Here is a 21106-nt window from a genome sequence, read left to right as displayed (position 1 = left end):
TCAACTAGTACTAACCAATCAACTAGTACTAACCAATCAACGTATACTAACCAATCAACGTATACTAACCAATCAACGTATACTAACCAATCAACGTATACTAACCAATCAACGTATACTAACCAATCAACGTATACTAACCAATCAACGTATACTAACCAATCAACGTATACTAACCAATCAACGTATCTAACCAATCAACGTATACTAACCAATCAACGTATACTAACCAATCAACGTATACTAACCAATCAACGTATACTAACCAATCAACTCTCTAACCAATCACGTATACTAACCAATCAACGTATACTAACCAATCAACGTATACTAACCAATCAACGTATACTAACCAATCAACGTATACTAACCAATCAACGTATACTAACCAATCAACGTATACTAACCAATCAACGTATACTAACCAATCAACGTATACTAACCAATCAACGTATACTAACCATCAACGTATACTAACCAATCAACGTATACTAACCAATCAACGTATACTAACCAATCAACGTATACTAACCAATCAACGTATACTAACCAATCAACGTATACTAACCAATCAACGTATACTAACCAATCAACGTATACTAACCAATCAACGTATACTAACCAATCAACGTATACTACCAATCAACGTATACTAACCAATCAACGTATACTAACCAATCAACGTATACTAACCAATCAACGTATACTAACCAATCAACGTATACTAACCAATCAACGTATACTAACCAATCAACGTATACTAACAATCAACGTATACTAACCAATCAACGTATACTAACCAATCAACGTATACTAACCAATCAACGTATACTAACCAATCAACGTATACTAACCAATCAACGTATACTAACCAATCAACGTATACTAACCAATCAACGTATACTAACCAATCAACGTATACTAACCAATCAACGTATACTAACCAATCAACGTATACTAACCAATCAACGTATACTAACCAATCAACGTATACTAACCAATCAACGTATACTAACCAATCAACGTATACTAACCAATCAACGTATACTAACCAATCAACGTATACTAACCAATCAACGTATACTAACCAATCAACGTATACTAACCAATCAACGTATACTAACCAATCAACGTATACTAACCAATCAACGTATACTAACCAATCAACGTATACTAACCAATCAACGTATACTAACAATCAACGTATACTAACCAATCAACGTATACTAACCAATCAACGTATACTAACCAATCAACGTATACTAACCAATCAACGTATACTAACCAATCAACGTATACTAACCAATCAACGTATACTAACCAATCAACGTATACTAACCAATCAACGTATACTAACCAATCAACGTATACTAACCAATCAACGTATACTAACCAATCAACGTATACTAACCAATCAACGTATACTAACCAATCAACGTATACTAACCAATCAACGTATACTAACCAATCAACGTATACTAACCAATCAACGTATACTAACCAATCAACGTATACTAACCAATCAACGTATACTAACCAATCAACGTATACTAACCAATCAACGTATACTAACCAATCAACGTATACTAACCAATCAACGTATACTAACCAATCAACGTATACTAACCAATCAACGTATACTAAACTAACCAATCAACGTATACTAACCAATCAACGTATACTAACCAATCAACGTATACTAACCAATCAACGTATACTAACCAATCAACGTATACTAACCAATCAACTAGTACTAACCAATCAACTAGTACTAACCAATCAACTAGTACTAACCAATCAACTAGTACTAACCAATCAACTAGTACTAACCAATCAACTTGACTAACCAATCAACGTATACTAACCAATCAACGTATACTAACCAATCAACTTGACTAACCAATCAACTAGTACTAACCAATCAACTAGTACTAACCAATCAACTTGACTAACCAATCAACGTATACTAACCAATCAACGTATACTAACCAATCAACTAGTACTAACCAATCAACGTATACTAACCAATCAACTAGTACTAACCAATCAACGTATACTAACCAATCAACTAGTACTAACCAATCAACTTGACTAACCAATCAACGTATACTAACCAATCAACTTTACTAACCAATCAACTAGTACTAACCAATCAACTAGTACTAACCAATCAACTTGACTAACCAATCAACTAATACTAACCAATCAACTAATACTAACCAATCAACTTTACTAACCAATCAACTAGTACTAACCAATCAACTAATACTAACCAATCAACTAATACTAACCAATCAACTAATACTAACCAATCAACTAGTACTAACCAATCAACTTGTACTAACTAATCAACTTGTACTAACTAATCAACTTGTACTAACCAATCAACTAGTACTAACCAATCAACTAGTACTAACCAATCAACGTATACTAACCAATCAACGTATACTAACCAATCAACGTATACTAACCAATCAACGTATACTAACCAATCAACTTGACTAACCAATCAACTAATACTAACCAATCAACTAATACTAACCAATCAACTTTACTAACCAATCAACTAGTACTAACCAATCAACTAGTACTAACCAATCAACTTGACTAACCAATCAACTAATACTAACCAATCAACTAATACTAACCAATCAACTTTACTAACCAATCAACTAATACTAACCAATCAACTAGTACTAACCAATCAACTAATACTAACCAATCAACTAATACTAACCAATCAACTTTACTAACCAATCAACTAGTACTAACCAATCAACTAGTACTAACCAATCAACTTATACTAACCAATCAACTAGTACTAACCAATCAACTAGTACTAACCAATCAACTTGTACTAACCAATCAACTTGTACTAACCAATCAACTTGTACAAAAAATGTGGAAATCAATCAATCCGCCATCATTAACACAATGGAAAAATCTAATGATTTATTATTGAAATTGTATGGGCAACCGAGGAAAAACAAATTGGTACAATTTAAGGCCAAGTGGCAAACCATAATGCAGCCACTAGGGATGGGGGTGTGAACATGCGGGTCTGGCCAGATGAGATGTAGCCATTATTTGTGTGCGTCCATAAATTGTTGTTTGTATCTGGAGTAAAAAAAATCTATAAAATACAAATCTACTTAGCATGCACTCTAAAAGCAGAACCAATTAGATACAGCTGTACCTTTTCTGTGAGTTGCAAGGTTCATATAGATTTTAAAGGTGTTATGCTGAGCATTGAAACTAAAGCAGGACAAATATTGTGTTATAGTAGAAGGTTAAATTAATCCTGGCAAAGAGAATGGGAAGGTTTTGAGACAAGCACACATAGTGATCATCCTCCCGAGAGCTACAGTTATGACCTAAAATAGATTAGGCCTATATTGACAATCTTTTGACTAGAGAAAATGATTTGCCCTCATAATATTCAAATTTATCGACCAAATAGTACAATGAAGCAATATAACTTGACACATTTCCCAACCCAAGCTCTAAATGAAAACGCATCCACTGGTCAATACTGCAGGCGAGAGAAAATAACCTCAGTGTTTGTGTTTGTTTGGGATTATACGGATACTTGAAAAGGATGTTTGCATAGTGCACAAGACAGTCACAATTCACTTTGAAAGCAGTATAAACTTTCTTGCCTTCTGTTGGGTGTTGTGTCACTACTCTTTGGCCACAATCAGTCTCAATCCCTTTTTTTGTATGGCACAATTTACATTGAGTGTTTTCATTGAATGCTTCTAATCACTTCCAGATTGACATTCCTCCTGTCTTGGGACACTTGGTCAAGAGAATAAGCATGAACATGCATGTAATGTCCGTTTTAGTAACTTTTCTGTTTTATAGTAACTATTTTAGTAACTGTTTTATGTCACCAGGGAGTCAAGAGGACATGATTCTCTCCTATGAGCCTGTCATTCGACAAGAGAGTGAGTCCTCTTCCAATCTTTTACCAGAGTGGTCCGTGATAATGCACTATTTCAGTCAGTGAAACATTAGCCGCTTGCACATTGTCACGCTATATCTATGCACGCCAGTGTGTACAAGCACCACAGAGGTTTTAAAAATGAGACAAAACAATTGATTACTTCCTGTAACTCCTGTGAGGAAGATTCTGGAAAGTTCTTCCATACTAGTTATTTACAGGAAGTATTCGCTGGTTGAGTCTCTAGACATCAAAACCTCTCTGGCACTAGTACGCATTGGCTTGCTCAGATATAGCGTGGTTGTTGTAGTGAAATTGCTTGCCCACATTTACTGTGGAGACTAATGCTCTGTGCACAGTTATAACCTATTATGTCTGTAAATGAGTTGATTGACACATTTTATCTTACAGTTAATTACGCCAGACCCGTCATAATCCTTGGACCAATGAAAGACAGAATCAACGACGACCTGATATCCGAATTCCCTGACAAATTTGGCTCCTGCGTGCCACGTAAGTCCCTCTACCATCACAAGGAGACCAGTGGCCGTATGTATAACGCTTCTCAGAGTAGGAGCGCTGATTTAGGATCAGTTTTGCCTCAGGTCAAAATGTATAAGATTTCATGGACAGGGGGAACCTGGGCCCAGATTCACGAAACCTTCTTTGGAATACATTTCTTCTTAACTGCCATTTTCACCTTAAGTATAGACTTATAAAGAAAGTTAAGCAAAGTTGCTATTCCTCAATAAAGTTATTGGAAATGTTCATAAGTTTTTTCCTATGTTTCTTCCTATGAAAAGAGTTAAGAAGAAATGGGATTCTTGAAAATAATGTTTTAGGATCTTTGAAAATGTACTCAACTTTAGGACAGCTAAACCCTTGTCTTGTGACAACTGGATACTTTTGTAACCATGAATGTTTTCTTGCGCCACTGCCACAGACACAGTTGGCTACCGGACATTTAAATTAACAATAATAATTAACAATATTCTAGAAGTATTAAATAGCTAGCGTTAGCTTGTTAATTTGCAAAGAAGAACATGGTGTTAGCTAACGTTAATGTCGTTAACTATGTTGCCTAATGTCGTTATGCGTTAGCTCTTACCGGTCATGCAGTCCCTCTACCATTGCCTCTCCTATCATGGACAAAACCTTCTCCTCCAGCTGGTCCACATGAATGGTTGATACCCCTCCCCCCATCCAGTCTTCTTCAACTCCCTGCTTCTCTCAACTCCCTTCTTAGCAGCCGACTTGATGTCGGAATACTGTCCCTTGCTATACCCCCGACGGTGGAGACAGACTTTGGCTCTCTCGCCCATCCTCTCTTTTGGTCTCTGCAATGACCCTTCAGTTATCGAGTCTCCCCAACAGCAACCTTTTCCTGGCTGCTATTTCCTCCACCATCACTTCAAGCTCTTGTTTTTTTGCTCTTTCCTTGGTTGTCCATTTTTGTGTTGATATACAGTAGCTAGTCTGATGGCTATAATGTGTGAAAAATAAAGTTTGTTTTTGTGTATAAAGGGTTTGCGAGCCAACAACAACAACAAACATTCTCGAGACATAAAGCAGATGAATAAATGTAATAAAATGATAATATTAAAACTTTATTATAATGGCCTAAACATCTCATCCCTGTCACATAGGCTTATTTATTGGGTTCAAGCACGTCGCTAATGTCAATGTCACATAAGAAGATAGTTCTTAGGAAAGATATTTACGAAGTTCTTCAGAAAACTAGGAATTGCACTTACAAACTATCTTATGGACTTCTTATTTTTTTTCGTAAGTAGTGTTTTGTGAATCTGGCCCCTGATCCTGGATCAGCACTTATACTCTGAGACACTTGATACATATGGCCCCAGTCTACCAGGCTGTCTCAGGGTGGACACAATTGCTGCATCAAGAATACATTGTGTGATCATGTACCCTTGTGATTAGCTCTCCCTAATAAATTCCACCGTGCTGCCAATATACCATTGTAGTTTTATTTTATACCCATCTTCTTCATTTGCTATGTTGTTATAGTGTTTGATTCATTATTTTTCCTCATTTCTCACCAAAAAGCTATTAATTTTCCCCCCTTACATGTTTTGTTGGGTTCTTTGATTTGTATTATACATACTTGGTTAAATTATCCAGAGATGATTTCTTGATGACAATAATAATGTAGGATTTTATCATACCCTGCTATTCACATGTGCAATTCTATTGAACCATTAAAGGGGAAGTTCAGGATTTTAGAATTTGACGTTATGTCTCCTCATGCTGAAAGTAGTCTATAGGCCAGGAGAAACTGTAATCCATGGTTCGGTTTTTCTTGAAGAAATTACTATGAACTTCAGCTAACTTTAGCCACAGCTAGGTAATAATCAATGGAAGTTTATTTTTATTTTTATGGCCAACTGAGAAAGGCAAAATCCAACAAAAGCTATGGCAACAAATCCAAATAAATGTGGAATTCGTTTTTACAGACAACAGGATTTGGAGTTTTGGCTGTAGACCAGATACTGCTTAAGTATAGTAGTGTGACCATACTACTAAGTTCAAAGGTTCATGGACAGTAGAGTGCTTCTGGCATTTTACTCTAAAACCATTTTTCATACATTTCTCATTGGTACACCATTAGTATGGTCTCACAATCCAATTATTTTGCACATTCAAGCCTCATAGCGGTCCTCATAGCGGTCCTCATAGCGGTCCTCTTAGCAGGCATATGATTCATTCCTGAAAAAGGTTTTTTGCTCCTGTTTGATTTTGGTAATCAGGAGACTGAACGTAATGTAATGAAAATAATCTTGAAAACGTGGATTTTTGGGACAGTATTAAAAGTTGACTAAGTAAGGAATAATCAACGAGGGGCTGTGCATTCTATGGAAAATAATGAACAACGTGGAAGGTGTGTAGCACGTCGTGGAACTGACCTTCCACAGAGTTGCATTATTTTCCAGAGATCGCATAGAGCTTCAAGTTGATTATCCCTTTTATACCATGGCTATAATTGAATACATTTGCCACTAGAAATGTGTTCATTTGCTGGTAGAAATGTGTTCAACATCCACTAGAGTAGCGCTATAATGCCCTTCAAGCCAATCAGAAAGGAGTATTCAACAATTCCATGGTATAATTAAACAATAAGGCACGAGGGGGTGTGGTATATGGCCAATATACCACAACTAAGGGTTGTTCTTAGGCACAACACATCGTGGAGTGCCTGGACACAGAACCCTAGCTGTGGTATATTGGCCATATACCACAAACCTCCGACGTGCCTTAATGCTATTATAAACTGGTTATCAACTTAATTAGAGCAGTAAAAATAAATGTTTTGTCATACCCGTAGTATACGGTCTGATATACCATGGCTGTCAGCCAATCAGCATTCAGGGCTCGAACCACCCAGTTTTTAATGAGGAATATTTACAAACAATTGTTTGAGTTATATGACCTTTTAAATACAGTTTTTCAGTATAATGATAGTATTTCATACTATTGTATATTTCAAAGAACTGTCCACACCACTGTCTACTTGATGTCATATTTTTATTTTGATCGTCATTGTTTTGATTTGGTTTGTTTTAATTGATTTATCTTTTTATTCCATCTATTTTTTAAACCATGTAAAGCGGATAACTGTTCAGGGCAGCCAGGTAAGTGAGCCCCTTAGTTGCTGGTATACAGAATGTAGTGTAACTAAGTTATTGGTTAATACAATGTAGTGAAAGGAAGTAGAATATGTTCCACACTGTTGTAAGTAGTAGACTGAAAATGGACTTAGAGTAGAAATTGCAGTATTGACATTTAAAAAATACTCCAAATGCCTCTACACATAGTTACCAGGAGATGTACAGATTCATTGTGGGGAATGGGGAAATTTCCCTTCTCACTATTAAATCTACACATTTTTTAACAGTGCGATGGAGAATCTATAGATTTCCAGTGGAATCGCTAGATTTCCCTATTTTACACATTTACCGTAACACATATACCAAGGGTCAGATTGAACAAAATGCACATTTACAGTATCAGTAACAGTTAGAATGGGTTTACATTCAAATCACCCTGCAAACACCAGATCTTAGCTTAGGTGCACTACTTTTTATGCTTTCAAAACACTATCATGGTATTTTGAAACATTTTCAGTGCATAATTAGAGTTTGTTTACACAAACAGGTATAATAGTTGTGTTTATGTACAGTATCTATACTGTAGTCACACTGTACCTGCCTATGTAACTATAATATAAATAAAAGGGACAACACTTCGATCACACCCACAGCGTCATTGCATTTTGGTACGACAGAATTACATTCATTTCCAATGAAACGCTGCGTTTGACTTGTAGCATTGCGTTACAGAGGCGGTTGCAGTGCGTTCTGTGTGGTGCTTCCTTTGAATTTATCCAACGTATGCGTCAAACTGTATGTGTAGATGGCTTAACAGAAATGGTAGCAGAAGGTGAATGTTGAACTTTTGCTGCACACATATCCAGATGATGCTGCATCTATTTTGTGCAAGGACTCTTATCGGTGTGTTCGAAGTGTGGGATGTAGTGCCTTCTGAGATACTTCTAAGTTGTTAAACCGATCACTATACACTGCCTCCTCTATAACTCGCTTATCAAAAAAGTTGCACATTCAGTTAAACAGTTTCTTCCCTTTACATTGTACTTTCTGTATTATTTTAGCTTAATGTCTTCTCCTCTTGCATCAAAGATACCACTCGGTCGAGGAGGGACTACGAGGTCGATGGGCGGGACTACCATTTTGTAATGTCCAGAGAGCAGATGGAGCAGGACATCCAAGAGCACAAGTTCATTGAGGCGGGCCAGTACAACGACAATCTATATGGAACCAGTGTTCAGTCGGTCAAATATGTGGCTGAGAGGGTGAGTGTCACTGTCATTGAGATATACTGTATTTAGGCAGTGTGTTTTCAACAGGCAGAAAAATAACGGTGGCAGGCGGCGGTGCGCTAATCCAATGTTTTATGGCTTTTCCTAATGCCTCGATCACACCGACAATGTTATTGCATTTTGGTACAACAGAAGTACATTCATTTCCAATGGAAATGTTCTGTGTGGTGCACACATTGGATTTATTGAACGTGTGCGTCAAACTGTATGCGTAGACAGCTTGACAGAAATGGTAGCAGAAGGTGATTGTTGAACTTCTGCGCAAAAGTGCTACCGGTGTGATCAAGGCATAACCATTTCCTTAATTAACTTCACTGAAACATTTTGTTGTTGTTGTACTTTACGATCTTGTCTCATCGCTGGAACTCCCCAACGGGCTCAGGAGAGGCGAAGGTGGAGTCACGCGTCCTTCGAAACATGACTCACCTAACTGCACTCCTTTACACCCGCCAGCTTAACCCAGAAGCCAGCCGCACCAATGTGTCGGAGGAAACACTGTTCAACTGGCGACCGGGGTCAGCGATGCAGTGCCTTAAACCGCTGAGTCACTCAGGAGGCCCACTGAAACTGTATCTAACCTAATTCCTAATTCCTTAACCTAACCTTAACCCTACTACTACCTTAATACATATCGACCCCTATGCATTAACTAACAAAAATGTTCTGCTGGTCGAAAATACACTTTCCATATTTAACACTATTCAGGTTCCATTTAACTCTGTGGTTGTAGCATTGTGTTGATCTATATTTAATCCAGACAAAATGTGTTTTTATGTGTGATGTAACCACACAAAAAGATCATACCAATATTTTTATTTTATTAGACCAATTTCAGAATTTTTAAATGTGGGTCTTTGTGTCTTATTGGACGAGTAACTAAAAGGACAAATAACTAAAAGGACAACCATGGTCTCCAATCATATCTATTCCTTTGTATGTGTTAAATACCTCTTCTAATAAAGTATTATGTCAGAAAGAATGACCAGGTGAATCCAGGTGAAAGCTATGATCCCTTATTGATGTCACTGGTTAAATCCACTTCAAATCAGTGTAGATAAAGGGGAAGAGACAGGTTAAAGAAGGATTTTTAAGCCTTGAGACAGTTAAGACGTGGATTGTGTTTGTACCATACAGAAGGTGAATGGGCATGACAAAATATGTAAGTGCCTTTGAACAGGGTATGGTAGGCTCACCGGTTTGTGTCAAGAACTGCAACGCTGCTGGGTTTTACACGCTCAACATTTTCCCGTGTGTATCAAGAATAGGCCACCACCCAAAGGAGATCCAGCCAACTTTACACAACTGTGGGAAGCATTGGAGTCAACATGGGCCAATATCCCTATGGAATGCTTTCAACACCTTGTCCTGACGAATTTGGTATTTGGTATTTTATTAGGATCCCCATTAGCTGTTGCAAAAGTAGCAGCTACTCTTCAAATCAGTGTAGATAAAGGGAGCTGTTCTGAGGGCAAAAGGGGATGCAACTCAATATTAGGAAGGTGTTCCTAATGTTTGTACACTCAGTGTATACTGTATAGAGTATGTACGTGTATAAACTGTCTCTTTCCTCTGTCAGCAGGGTAAACACTGCATACTGGACGTGTCAGGGAATGCCATAAAACGACTACAAGTAGCACAACTCTACCCCATTGCCATCTTTATAAAGCCTAGGTCCATTGATTCATTAATGTGAGTTTTCTCATATCCTAACTCATGAAAATATTACATAGCAGATGTGTTTATTACGGATATCCAATACAGGAGAAGGAGCTGACATCATTAAATTGAGTGCAGAATATATTTTTAAATGGGGAGGGGGTAAATCAGGCAATTAAGTGGAAATGGGAGTTGAATTGACAAATACCACATTAACTTAATAAACGTAATTCATAGTCCATACATGTGGAAATGTAGTTGCAGAGATTAGAACCTTTGGGACTGATTTCCCAGACACAGATTGAGCTTACTTTTTAGTCCAGGACTAGGCATAATCTGTGTCCGGGAAACTGCCCCATGGTCTCTGATGCCTCACAACAAACCTTTGTTCCCAGGGAGATGAATAAGAGATTAACAGAAGAGCAGGCCAGGAAGACATTTGACCGGGCCATGAAGTTGGAGCAGGAGTTTGGCGAGTTTTTCACAGGTACAGTGTCCATGAGTAAAGATGCACAATGTTCCTCTTTTTAGACAAAAGAGATGTGAAAGTTGTAGTCTCAACCCTTGTTAATGTATACAGTCCTGGGGCCTCATTTCTCAAGCCTCTGTGGATTGCAAAGAAATTGGCCTACATGGAGATCCTACAATTAGATGGGAATTATGAACATTATTGATGTTCATCATTTCAATGATTAAAAAGATCCATACTGTAATTCTGCATATGTGAATGAGCATTACAAGCCTGCCTGGATAATGCCCTTCATTCACCTTTTATGGTGACAAATTACACCCTCATTTGCTGTATGGTTAGGAACTATTAGAACTAAGTCACGGCAGTAAAAACCAAAAGAGCAGGTGTTAGCAGAATGTTTTCATCTTTTGCAGTGACTTTTTCAACCTTAACCTGTGGGACCACAATGTGTTCTATGGGTGTAATTTATTATTATCACAAACAGTATGTACATGACAAAAAAAGATTTCCTTCTATTAGAAAATCATTTATAAATGGTTAGATCTGCCTGTACTGAATGTATCCCCTTGTTTTGCAGCCCTTGTTCAAGGAGACACCTTAGAAGACATTTATAACCACTGCAAAATGGTGATAGAGGAGCATTCAGGACCCTACATCTGGATCCCATCAAAAGAGAAATTATGAGAACACACCACTTTGGCAGGGATATTGGACTGCTAGATTCACAACATACTTTGTAACATATGTTCAACTGTAATGGTAATTTATATTGTTCATAATTATAGCCAATTAAAATTATTTTTTTCTTATAGTTTCTTTTTTTTCCACTTTCAATATGAATGTTCCTGAATGTACACCACAACGTTTAAGACACATTTTTGGCCTAAAACAATTTACTGTTTGTATATTTCATGTTTTTATTTTTAAAAATGCTAAGGAAATGTAATAAACAAGGGCATGTGTTCACGTCGACACTGCGTGGAATTTCAAATGAATATTCGAAGATCGCCACGCCAATGAAGGAGGGGAAGGAAATAATATCAGCTTCTTTTGCTTCTCTCCACACAACAGCTAGCACTTTGTGTCCCCTGACACTCACCTCACATCAGTAGTTGACCTTTTGTGTGACTTTAGCATCTATGGCCCTTGGACACAGTTCATCGTAATCCGCCTATTTTTACCTTCTTCTTCTTCTTCTTTTTTATTATTTTGTGAATTCAGATTTGTTTGAAAATGTTTTCTTTGAATAAGAATTCTCAACTGTATTGTTTTTTGTTGTTGTGCGGATTATTTCTTTAAAAAATACAATTATTGTTAAGATGCTCTGATTAGAATGAAGAATTAAGGGGGAAATCTACATTTAGGTGTAGGAAATGTGACATTATATTTTGCTATTTATATTGATAGAGGGCACAACAGCACAAAGTATTTATTATGAAGATATATAACTTTGATTAAAAAAACAAATAAAACATCTGATCTTAATTGTTTAACATAGTGTGTGGTAGATTTAGAGATGATGGGGTTGTTATTTGAGAGTAAATGGAAAACTACAGGTCCCAAGTCCTTTGAGGACTGATAGTAAGTAATGTTCTGTGGTGAGCCTAAAGTCTTAATCCGTATATTCACAAAGCAGCCTAATGATAACTTTGCCACTTAGGAGCAATTCTTATCAGAATTCTGTCATTTTTCCCATAAGTGTAATACATTTTCTGAAAGTAATTCACAAATTCTCACTTTGCGCACGTTTGCCACAAACTTCCCAACATTTGAATTCCCAGTGGTCTAGTGCAGCATCTGGAAAGTGTCTGAAGTGAAATTGAACAAATTAAAAGTATCATAATGAATTACAGTAGGCCTATAACCAAATGCAATGTGCTTTGTTACTTTTTTTAAATTCATGAAACACATTTGGGGATTTTGATGAATGGAAGCTCCTGTGTCCGTTCAATTATTTAAATAACTATAGTCTTGTATATCGGTTACAATTCAAGTAAATTAAAAGGATTATCGAATAGTATAAAGATTTCTTACCAGTCTTACGTTTATCAATCAATCTTATTTTATTTAGTGAATGCTGAAATGACAATATGCCTCTAACAGAGCTCTTAATTTAGGAGTGGTGGAGAGGACTTCTAAGGGCTTTAGAATTTTCTTAACTGTCAGCTTTTGCCATTACCAAGCCTAGACACATCAGCCTATTAAAGATCTTAAAAGACTAAAATATCTTGTGCCAATATTGCATTGATGCATCATTGACAATGCTACTAGCTACTACTAACATTAGACAACATTTAAGTTTTCGAATATATTACAAAATCCCACGTTTTTGTGTTTCTGTTTCACACATATCCATGTGCTTTTAAGGAAAAAAAAGATAAGAGGTCCATGTTGTAAGCTTATCATATGTTGTAAAAAAACAAAGAGCCTTACGGATTGGTCAAATAGAAGTCCTGTAGGATATTGTTATTGTCATCGCTCCAAGGTGGCACCATGCAAAGGTGCACTTTAACCATAGTTTCTCACGTGATGGATGATTATTGTAATGCATATCCTATAACATGTTATCGGCCTACATGTAAGTGAAGCCAACATATGAATATACTAATTATTGCCTATACTGATGTCTCCTCGCCAGCAGAGGGCGTAATCACTCTATGGGTAGGCTCCACCAGGCTATCATTAGTGAATATCAAATCAAATGTATTTATAAAGCCCTTCTTACATCAGCTGATATCTCAAAGTGCTGTACAGAAACCCAGCCTAAAACCCCAAACAGCAAGCAATGCAGGTGTAGAAGCATGGTGGCTAGGAAAAACTCCCTAGAAAGGCCAGAACCCAGGAAGAAACCTAGAGAGGACCCAGGCTATGAGGGGTGGACAGTCCTCTTCTGGCTGTGCCAGGTGGAGATTATAACAGAACATGGCCAAGATGTTCAAATGATCATAGATGACCAGCAGGGTCAAATAATAATAATCACAGTGGTTGTCGAGGGTGCAACAGGTCAGCACCTCAGGAGTAAATGTCAGTTGGCTTTTCATAGCCAATCATTCAGAGTATCTCTACTGCTCCTGCTGTCTCTAGAGAGTTGAAAATACCAGGTACGGCACAGTTAGCACGTCCGGTGAACAGGTCAGGGTTCCATTGCCGCAGGCAGAACAGTTGAAATTGGAGCAGCAGCATGGCCAGGTGGACTGGGGACAGCAAGGAGTCATCAGGCCAGGTAGTTCTGAGGCATGGTCCTAGGGCTCAGGTCCTCCTCTGAGAAAAAGAAAGAAAGAGAGAATTTGAAAGAGCATACTTAAATTCACACAGGACATCGGATAAGACAGGAGAAATACTCCAGATATAACAGACTGACCCTAGCCCCCCGACACATAAACTACTGCAGCATAAATACTGGAGACTGAGACAGGAGGGATCGGGAGACACTGTGGCCCCATCTGACGATACCCCCAGACAGGGCCATCCAGGCAGGATATAATCCCACCCACTTTGCCAAAGCACAGCCCCCATACCACTAGAGGGATATCTTCAACCACCAACTTACCATCCTGAGAGGCCGAGTATAGCCCACAAATGTCACCGCCACGGCACAACCCAAGGGGGGCGCCAACCCAGACAGGGAGATCACGTCAGTGACTCAACCCACTCAAGTGACGCACCTCTCCTAGGGACGGCATGGAAGAGCAACAGTAAGCCAGTGACTCAGCCCTGTAATAGGGTTAGAGACAGAGAATCCCAGTGGAGAGAGGGGAACCGGCCAAGCAGAGACAGCAAGGGTGGTTCGTTTCTCCAGTGCCTTTCCATTCACCTTCACACTCCTGGGCCAGACTACACTCAATCATAGGACCAACTGAAGAGATGAGTCTTCAATAAAGACTTAAAGGTTGAGACCGAGTCTGCGTCTCTCACATGGGTAGGCAGACCATTCCATAAAAAAGGAGTTCTATTGGAGAAAGCCCTGCTTCTATGATATAATGGGGGTCCACTTTCTATGATATAATAGAAGCCCTTCTTCTATGATATAATGGGGTCCTCAAACAATCGTTTAAGTGCATGCCGCCACCTACTGTGCTGGAATGTACGATCAATCATGATCTTCCCAATTCTTTCTACCACACCCTCCACCAAAACCCCTCCCCAACCCTATTAAACTATATCTATATCATGCTGAAACACTCCAGCCTTAGGATTGTTCAGGATGTCAACAACCATTTCAACAGTAACATCTGTTACCCCATTATCTCTTTTGCCATCTCCACATGAGCCCACTCAGAAACTCTTGACACTCATTCCATGTGCACAGTCCAATAGCACTACAAAAACATCCTTCTTCAGACACCCACATCCCTGTTAGGGTTATCATCTCATGCAAGACAAAGGGAGTAATCTATCTCATCAGCTGTTCATGCGGAAAACCCTACACATAGGACAAATGAAAAGACAATTAAATCAACGCATTGCTGAACACTGCAGCTCAATCTGGTGTAAGAACACTGACTATCCAGTAGTAGCTCACTTTGTTGAAGCGAACCGTCCTCTCTCCTCCCTCAAATACACAGGCATTGAGCATGTTGCTCTACCAAGGAAAGGAGGTGACATTGAGATCTTACTACTACAGAGGGAGGCCTACTGGATATCCTGTCTAAAAAAAATTGGCCCCTAGTGGTCTGAATATTGACTTTGAGCTCAGGCCCTTCTTATGAACAATTATTTTGTTCATAAATCTTACAAATGAATATATTCTTTCTACAGCTTATACACCCAATATGTTCCCCCTGTTGATGAGGCTTATTATGCATAATGAAATTGGAAACAATTAAATATATGTGAAATTTAATTATTAAATGTATGTCGATGCTAATATTATGTACAATATCTAATTATGTGTCCATATGTTAACAATATATCACATATATATAACAATATATTCAATATGCTGTAAACTATTGTCTTAACAGTTTCACTCAATTCTAATCAATTTAAGAATTATCACACACCCTCATTATTGTCATTGGTTGCATTAATTGCACTGTTTGTTTACATAACCTGGTTCAAGCGTTCATTACATTACCCTGAAGAAGGCACAGTGATGCCGAAACAGTGTTTTATCCAATATATTACTGCGATAGAGATTCTTTATTTTTTATAGCCGTCTCCACAAACACCTTCAACCTGCAATTACTGCTTTCCACAACCCGAGTCGTATTGATAACCTTACCAATAAAAGCTATGAAGTCAACTTTATTCATTATCAAAGTGTCCTTTGATACCGCACATCCATGAGCACAAGATTTCTGAGCAGGCCTCCAAAACATGCCAGGACCATCAGAAACACCAGCCCCGACATTAGGTCCACTTAATACAGGAGCAGCGATGGAAGTGCCATCATGCCACACTGTAACCAATCTGTCTTACAGCCTCTGCATACGATACATCATGACTCATTCTATATCTCTGAGCCTCTCTATGCACTTGACATCCACCAAATGCTGTACTATGTCAACACATAACTTTCTCATTGCTCCCACATTCACCGTAATCATGTTCCCCTCCACACTTGGCATATCTTTTCTTTCCTTTACATTGAACAGCTACGTGTCCCATTCTTTGGCATGTAAAACACTGCAATGGGGACGGGACAAATTCTCTGACATTGAAACTAAGGAATCCTATCTGTACTTTCCCAGCCCTAACCTTCTCAAACCTCAGCAGCACTGATAGACTTTCACTTCTTTGACCTTCTTTCCTACTGATCAATATTTTGGCCTCAATCGCTCTTCCTCCATTCACATTTGAATTGATATCATCAATAGACATAGATATTGGGACCCCGATGATGACTCCCCCCAATCTAGCATAAGCACCAGGGACATGGCGTTTTAATCTTCTTCCCATTAAGCTTTTTCATTTTCAGAATCTTTTCTTGCTGAGCCTGGCGTACACAAAATATGAGCAATCTACCATTTCCAATAAACCGAGCTAGTTTAACTTCACCTCTCTCTTTCTCTACTGCATTAGTTAGTCAGATAGGGTGTAAATGTGGCCCTGTGGTCTCATCAAACACTATCACCACTTTCCAACTCTTGCTTCCTACCTTGGCCCTCGTTATACTTTCTTTACTAAACTCTCCACTGCTTTCTGTATCATGATCTCTCTTCTCTTCCTATGTCTTTCCACCCTCATCTTCCCGCTCCATACCATCAGAACTGACACCAATATTGTTCGCATTCCAGCTCAGCTGTTGCTTCACCAACTTTTTAAAAATGTTGTCCGCACTACACTATTACACACCAAGTTAGTCATAAATAGGGAACAACAAAGCCTTTTCCCCCTCAGGAGACTTGGGGTCCTCAGATCCTCAAAACGTTTTACAGCTACACCATCGAGAGCACCCTCACCTGGTTGCATCAATGCCTGGTATGGCAACTGATTGGCCTCCGACCGCAAGGCACTATAGAGGGTAGTGTGTACGGCCCAGTACCTCACTGGGGCCAAGCCTCCTGCCATCCAGGACCTCTATACCAGGCGGTGTCAGAGGAAGGCACAAAAATTGTCAAAGACACCAGGCACCCTAGTCATAGACTGTTATCTCTGCTACTGCACGGCAAGCAGTACTGGAGCTCCAAGTCTAGGTCCAAAAGGCTTCTTAACAGCTTCTACCCCCAAGCCATAAAACTCCTGAACAGCTAATCAAATGGCTACCCAATTATTTGCATTGTCCCCCCCACCCTCTCTTTTACGCTGATGCTACTCTCTGTTTATTATCTATGCACAGTCACTTTAACTCAGAGGACTCGGCATGGACTCGGAGCTTCATGCGGGCCGAGCTCTTCCCGAGTCCGGCAAAATCATATTACACTGGGCTCCGGCTAACGGTACTTGGGGCCGAGTCCAATTGAGCTTCAGAGCTATTTGAGGTTTTAATTCGGCAGGTGATGAAATACAATTTTTTTTAAACCGAGACATTTGATACATTTCACCTCCAAGTCATTGAGTTTGATAGGTCATTAAAAGCTACAATTTGTGACAGTCTCTGCAGTTCTATAGCTATCAGAGATGGCCCCTACTTTAGAGAATCTCTGATGCTATAAATGCTTTTGCTTTTATTACAGGCTATGGCAGAGTTTTTCATAGTTGCAGTCCACCCAACTGAAAAGTTGTTCTCTTTCTCTCTCTGTGTCTGTGTGTCTGTCTGCATTATCCTTTGAAAAAATACATGTGAAAGGATTCTGGGGATGAGCACAGGAAAACCTGGTTTAGTCTGCTTTCCACCAGACACTGTGAGATTAATTGTATTTTCAGTAGGATAGTAACCTAAAACACAAGGCCAAATCTACAATGGAGTTGTAGTAAACCCTTAGCTGTGGTATATTGGGCATACAGAGCCTTGCAAAAGTATTCACCTCCTTGGCATTCTCCCTATTTTGTGTCATTACAACCTGTAATTTAAATGGAATTTTATTTGGATTTCATGTAATGGACATCCAAATTGTTGATGTGAAATGAAAAGAATTACTTGTTAAAAAAATTATGGAAAAATTAAATGGAAAAGTGGTGCGTGCAATGCATTCACCCCTTTTGCTATGAAGCCCCTAAATAAGATCTGGTGCAAGCAATTACCTTCAGAAGTCACATCATTAGTTAAATAAAGTCCACCTGTGTGCAATCTAAGTGTCACATGATCTGTCACATGATCTCAGTATATATACACACCTGTTCTGAAAGGCCCAAGAGTCTGTAACACCACTAAGCAAGGGGCACCACCAAGCAAGCGGCACCATGAGGATCAAGGCACTCGCCAAACAGGTCAGGAACAAATATGTGAAGTACAGTTCAGGTTTGGGTTATAAAAAAATATTGGAAACTTTGAACATCCCACGGAACACCATTAAATCCATTATTAAAAAAGGGAAAGAACCACAACAAACCTGCCAAGAGAGGGCCGCCCACCAAAACTCATAGACCAGGCAAGGAGGGCATTAATCAGAGAGGCAACAAAGAGACCAAAGATAACCCTGAAGGAGTTGCAAAGCTCCACAGCGGAGATTGGAGTGTACGGCTTAAAGTGGTCCTATGGACAGATAGTCCATAGGACCACTTTAAGCCGTACACTCCACAGAGCTTCACGGAAGAGTGGCAAGAAAAAAGCCATTACTTAAAGAAATAAGCAAACATGTTTGGTGTTAGCCAAAAGGCATGTGGGAGACTCCCCAAGCATATGGAAGAAAGTACTCTAGTTAGATCAGACTAAAATGTAGCTTTTTGGCCATCAAGGAAAACGCTATGTCTGGAGCAAACCCAAAACCTCGCCCTGAGAACACCATCCCCACAGTGAAACATGGTGGTGGCAGGATCATGCTGTGGGTATCTTTTTCATCGGTAGTGACTGGGAAACTGGTCAGATTTTAAAGAATGATAGATAGCGCTAAATACGGGGAAATGTGTGAGGGAAACCTGTTTCAGTCTTCAAGAGATTTGAGACTGGGACGGAGGTTCACCTTCCAACAGGACAATGACTAAGCATACTGCTAAAGCAACACTCAAGTGGTTTAAGGGGGAACATTTAAATGTCTTGGAATGGTCTAGTCAAAGCCCAGACCTCAATCCAATTGAGAATCTGTGGTATGACTTAAAGATTTCTGAACACTCCTAGATTTCTGAACACTCCTTCCAACTTGAAGGAGCTGGAGCAGTTTTGCCCTGATGAATGGGCAAAAATCCCAGTGGGTAGATGTGCCAAGCTTACGGAAATATACCCCAAGAGACATGCAGATGTAATTGCTGCAAAAGGTGGATCTACAAAGTATTGACTTTGGGGGGGGGTGAATAGTTATGCATGCTCAAGTTTAGTTTGTTTTGTCTAATTTCTTGTTTGTTTCACAATAAAGATATTTGGATCTTGGTAGGCATGTTGTGTAAATCAAATGATACAACCTCCCCAAAAATCTATTTTAATTCCAGGTTGTAAGGAAACAAAATAAGAAAAATGTCAAGGGGGGTGAATACTTTCACCACTCTACACCACACACTCTCCTGGTCCTCATGTGCATGCCACACCCCTCCCATTGTATTGAATTTAATTTAACCAATGGCTGGTTAAAATGTAGACATGAGCCATTACAGGTGTGTTCACACCTCTTTCACTCTGAGCATCGACACCAATGATTCACCCTAAAAAGATCCATTCACACCTGAAACAAAATCAAATTGACTTGCTAGTGGCCTTAGGCCAATTTGTTGAGAGTTCTCTCTTAGATCAGATGGAGAATGAAATAAAAAAATCAATCAAGGCTAAGGAATTTATTATCATGGCCTATCAAATTCTCTCAGTTGCAAAAAAAAATACAATATAGCTTTGTGAGATTGTTCAACAAAACATCTTAGAATTAATGGGTTTATTTTACCTGAGAACGTTTATCTAAATCAAGTGGGCATTCATGAGAAACATGTTTCACTGGAGACAAATGTGATCCAGTCAACATAAAGATGCATTAATGAAATAAAACTATAGCTATATCACAAGAAAAACTCTGTCTTCATCCTATAGGCTTTTCGGCATGATATATCTGGTAACTACCAGTGAAAGGCATCATATTTTGGTTATTATTTGGTGGAAGCTTTGACAACCATTACAACCTGGTAGGTGGATATTTTTCTCATCACCAAAAAGACAAAAACAACCTTTAACAATTTGTATACAACCTGACCATGACCTCAGAAAATAAATCAGCTTGACATCATTAATAACTGTAACAAAAACACATGGAGCCAGGAAGCAGGTGCAGATGGTGAGTTTAATAATAACGAACATGGCGCATTACATAACAAGCGCAGCATCTGCACATGAAAACAGAACCAATACTGCCTGATGACAGAGGGCTATATGAAGGGAGAGTAATCAGGATGGTGATGGAGTCCAGGTGTGCTTATCGATGGGGAGCATGTGTGCGCAATGATGGTTCCCAGGACCGGTGGTTTGTAGACTGGCGACGCCGAGCGCTGGAGGGAGGGAGGGAAGGAGGGAAGGAGGGAGGGAGGGAGCAAGCAGGCGTGACAACCAGTTGGGCACTCTAGTAGTAGTCTACCATTCTTAATGAAGAACAATGAGATTACA

The 21106-nt window shown here is 39.0% G+C and overlaps 1 protein-coding gene across 21 annotated transcripts in view; it reads left to right on the top strand.

Moving 5' to 3' along the window:
* Positions 1-11956, top strand: part of LOC109872857 (disks large homolog 2-like) — a 306188-nt gene extending 294232 nt beyond the window's left edge. For 8 of the 21 annotated variants that reach the window (XM_031808345.1, XM_031808343.1, XM_031808357.1 and 5 more), the window contains 7 exons: positions 3897-3947; positions 4355-4456; positions 7570-7593; positions 8659-8831; positions 10435-10547; positions 10910-11001; positions 11564-11956. In XM_031808345.1, coding sequence (XP_031664205.1) covers positions 3897-3947; positions 4355-4456; positions 7570-7593; positions 8659-8831; positions 10435-10547; positions 10910-11001; positions 11564-11670 — 662 coding nt within the window. In that variant the 3' untranslated portion in view covers positions 11671-11956. Of the gene's footprint in view, positions 1-3896; positions 3948-4354; positions 4457-7569; positions 7594-8658; positions 10548-10909; positions 11002-11563 lie in introns of all 21 variants that reach the window. The other 13 variants (XR_004206033.1, XM_031808349.1, XM_031808346.1 and 10 more) reach the window with 4 other exon arrangements.
* The last annotated feature ends 9150 nt before the right edge of the window (positions 11957-21106 follow it).

This window comes from Oncorhynchus kisutch, linkage group LG28 (genome assembly GCF_002021735.2).
Source record: "Oncorhynchus kisutch isolate 150728-3 linkage group LG28, Okis_V2, whole genome shotgun sequence".
NCBI lineage: Eukaryota > Metazoa > Chordata > Actinopteri > Salmoniformes > Salmonidae > Oncorhynchus > Oncorhynchus kisutch.
This window is presented reverse-complemented; position numbering and strand designations above follow the sequence as displayed.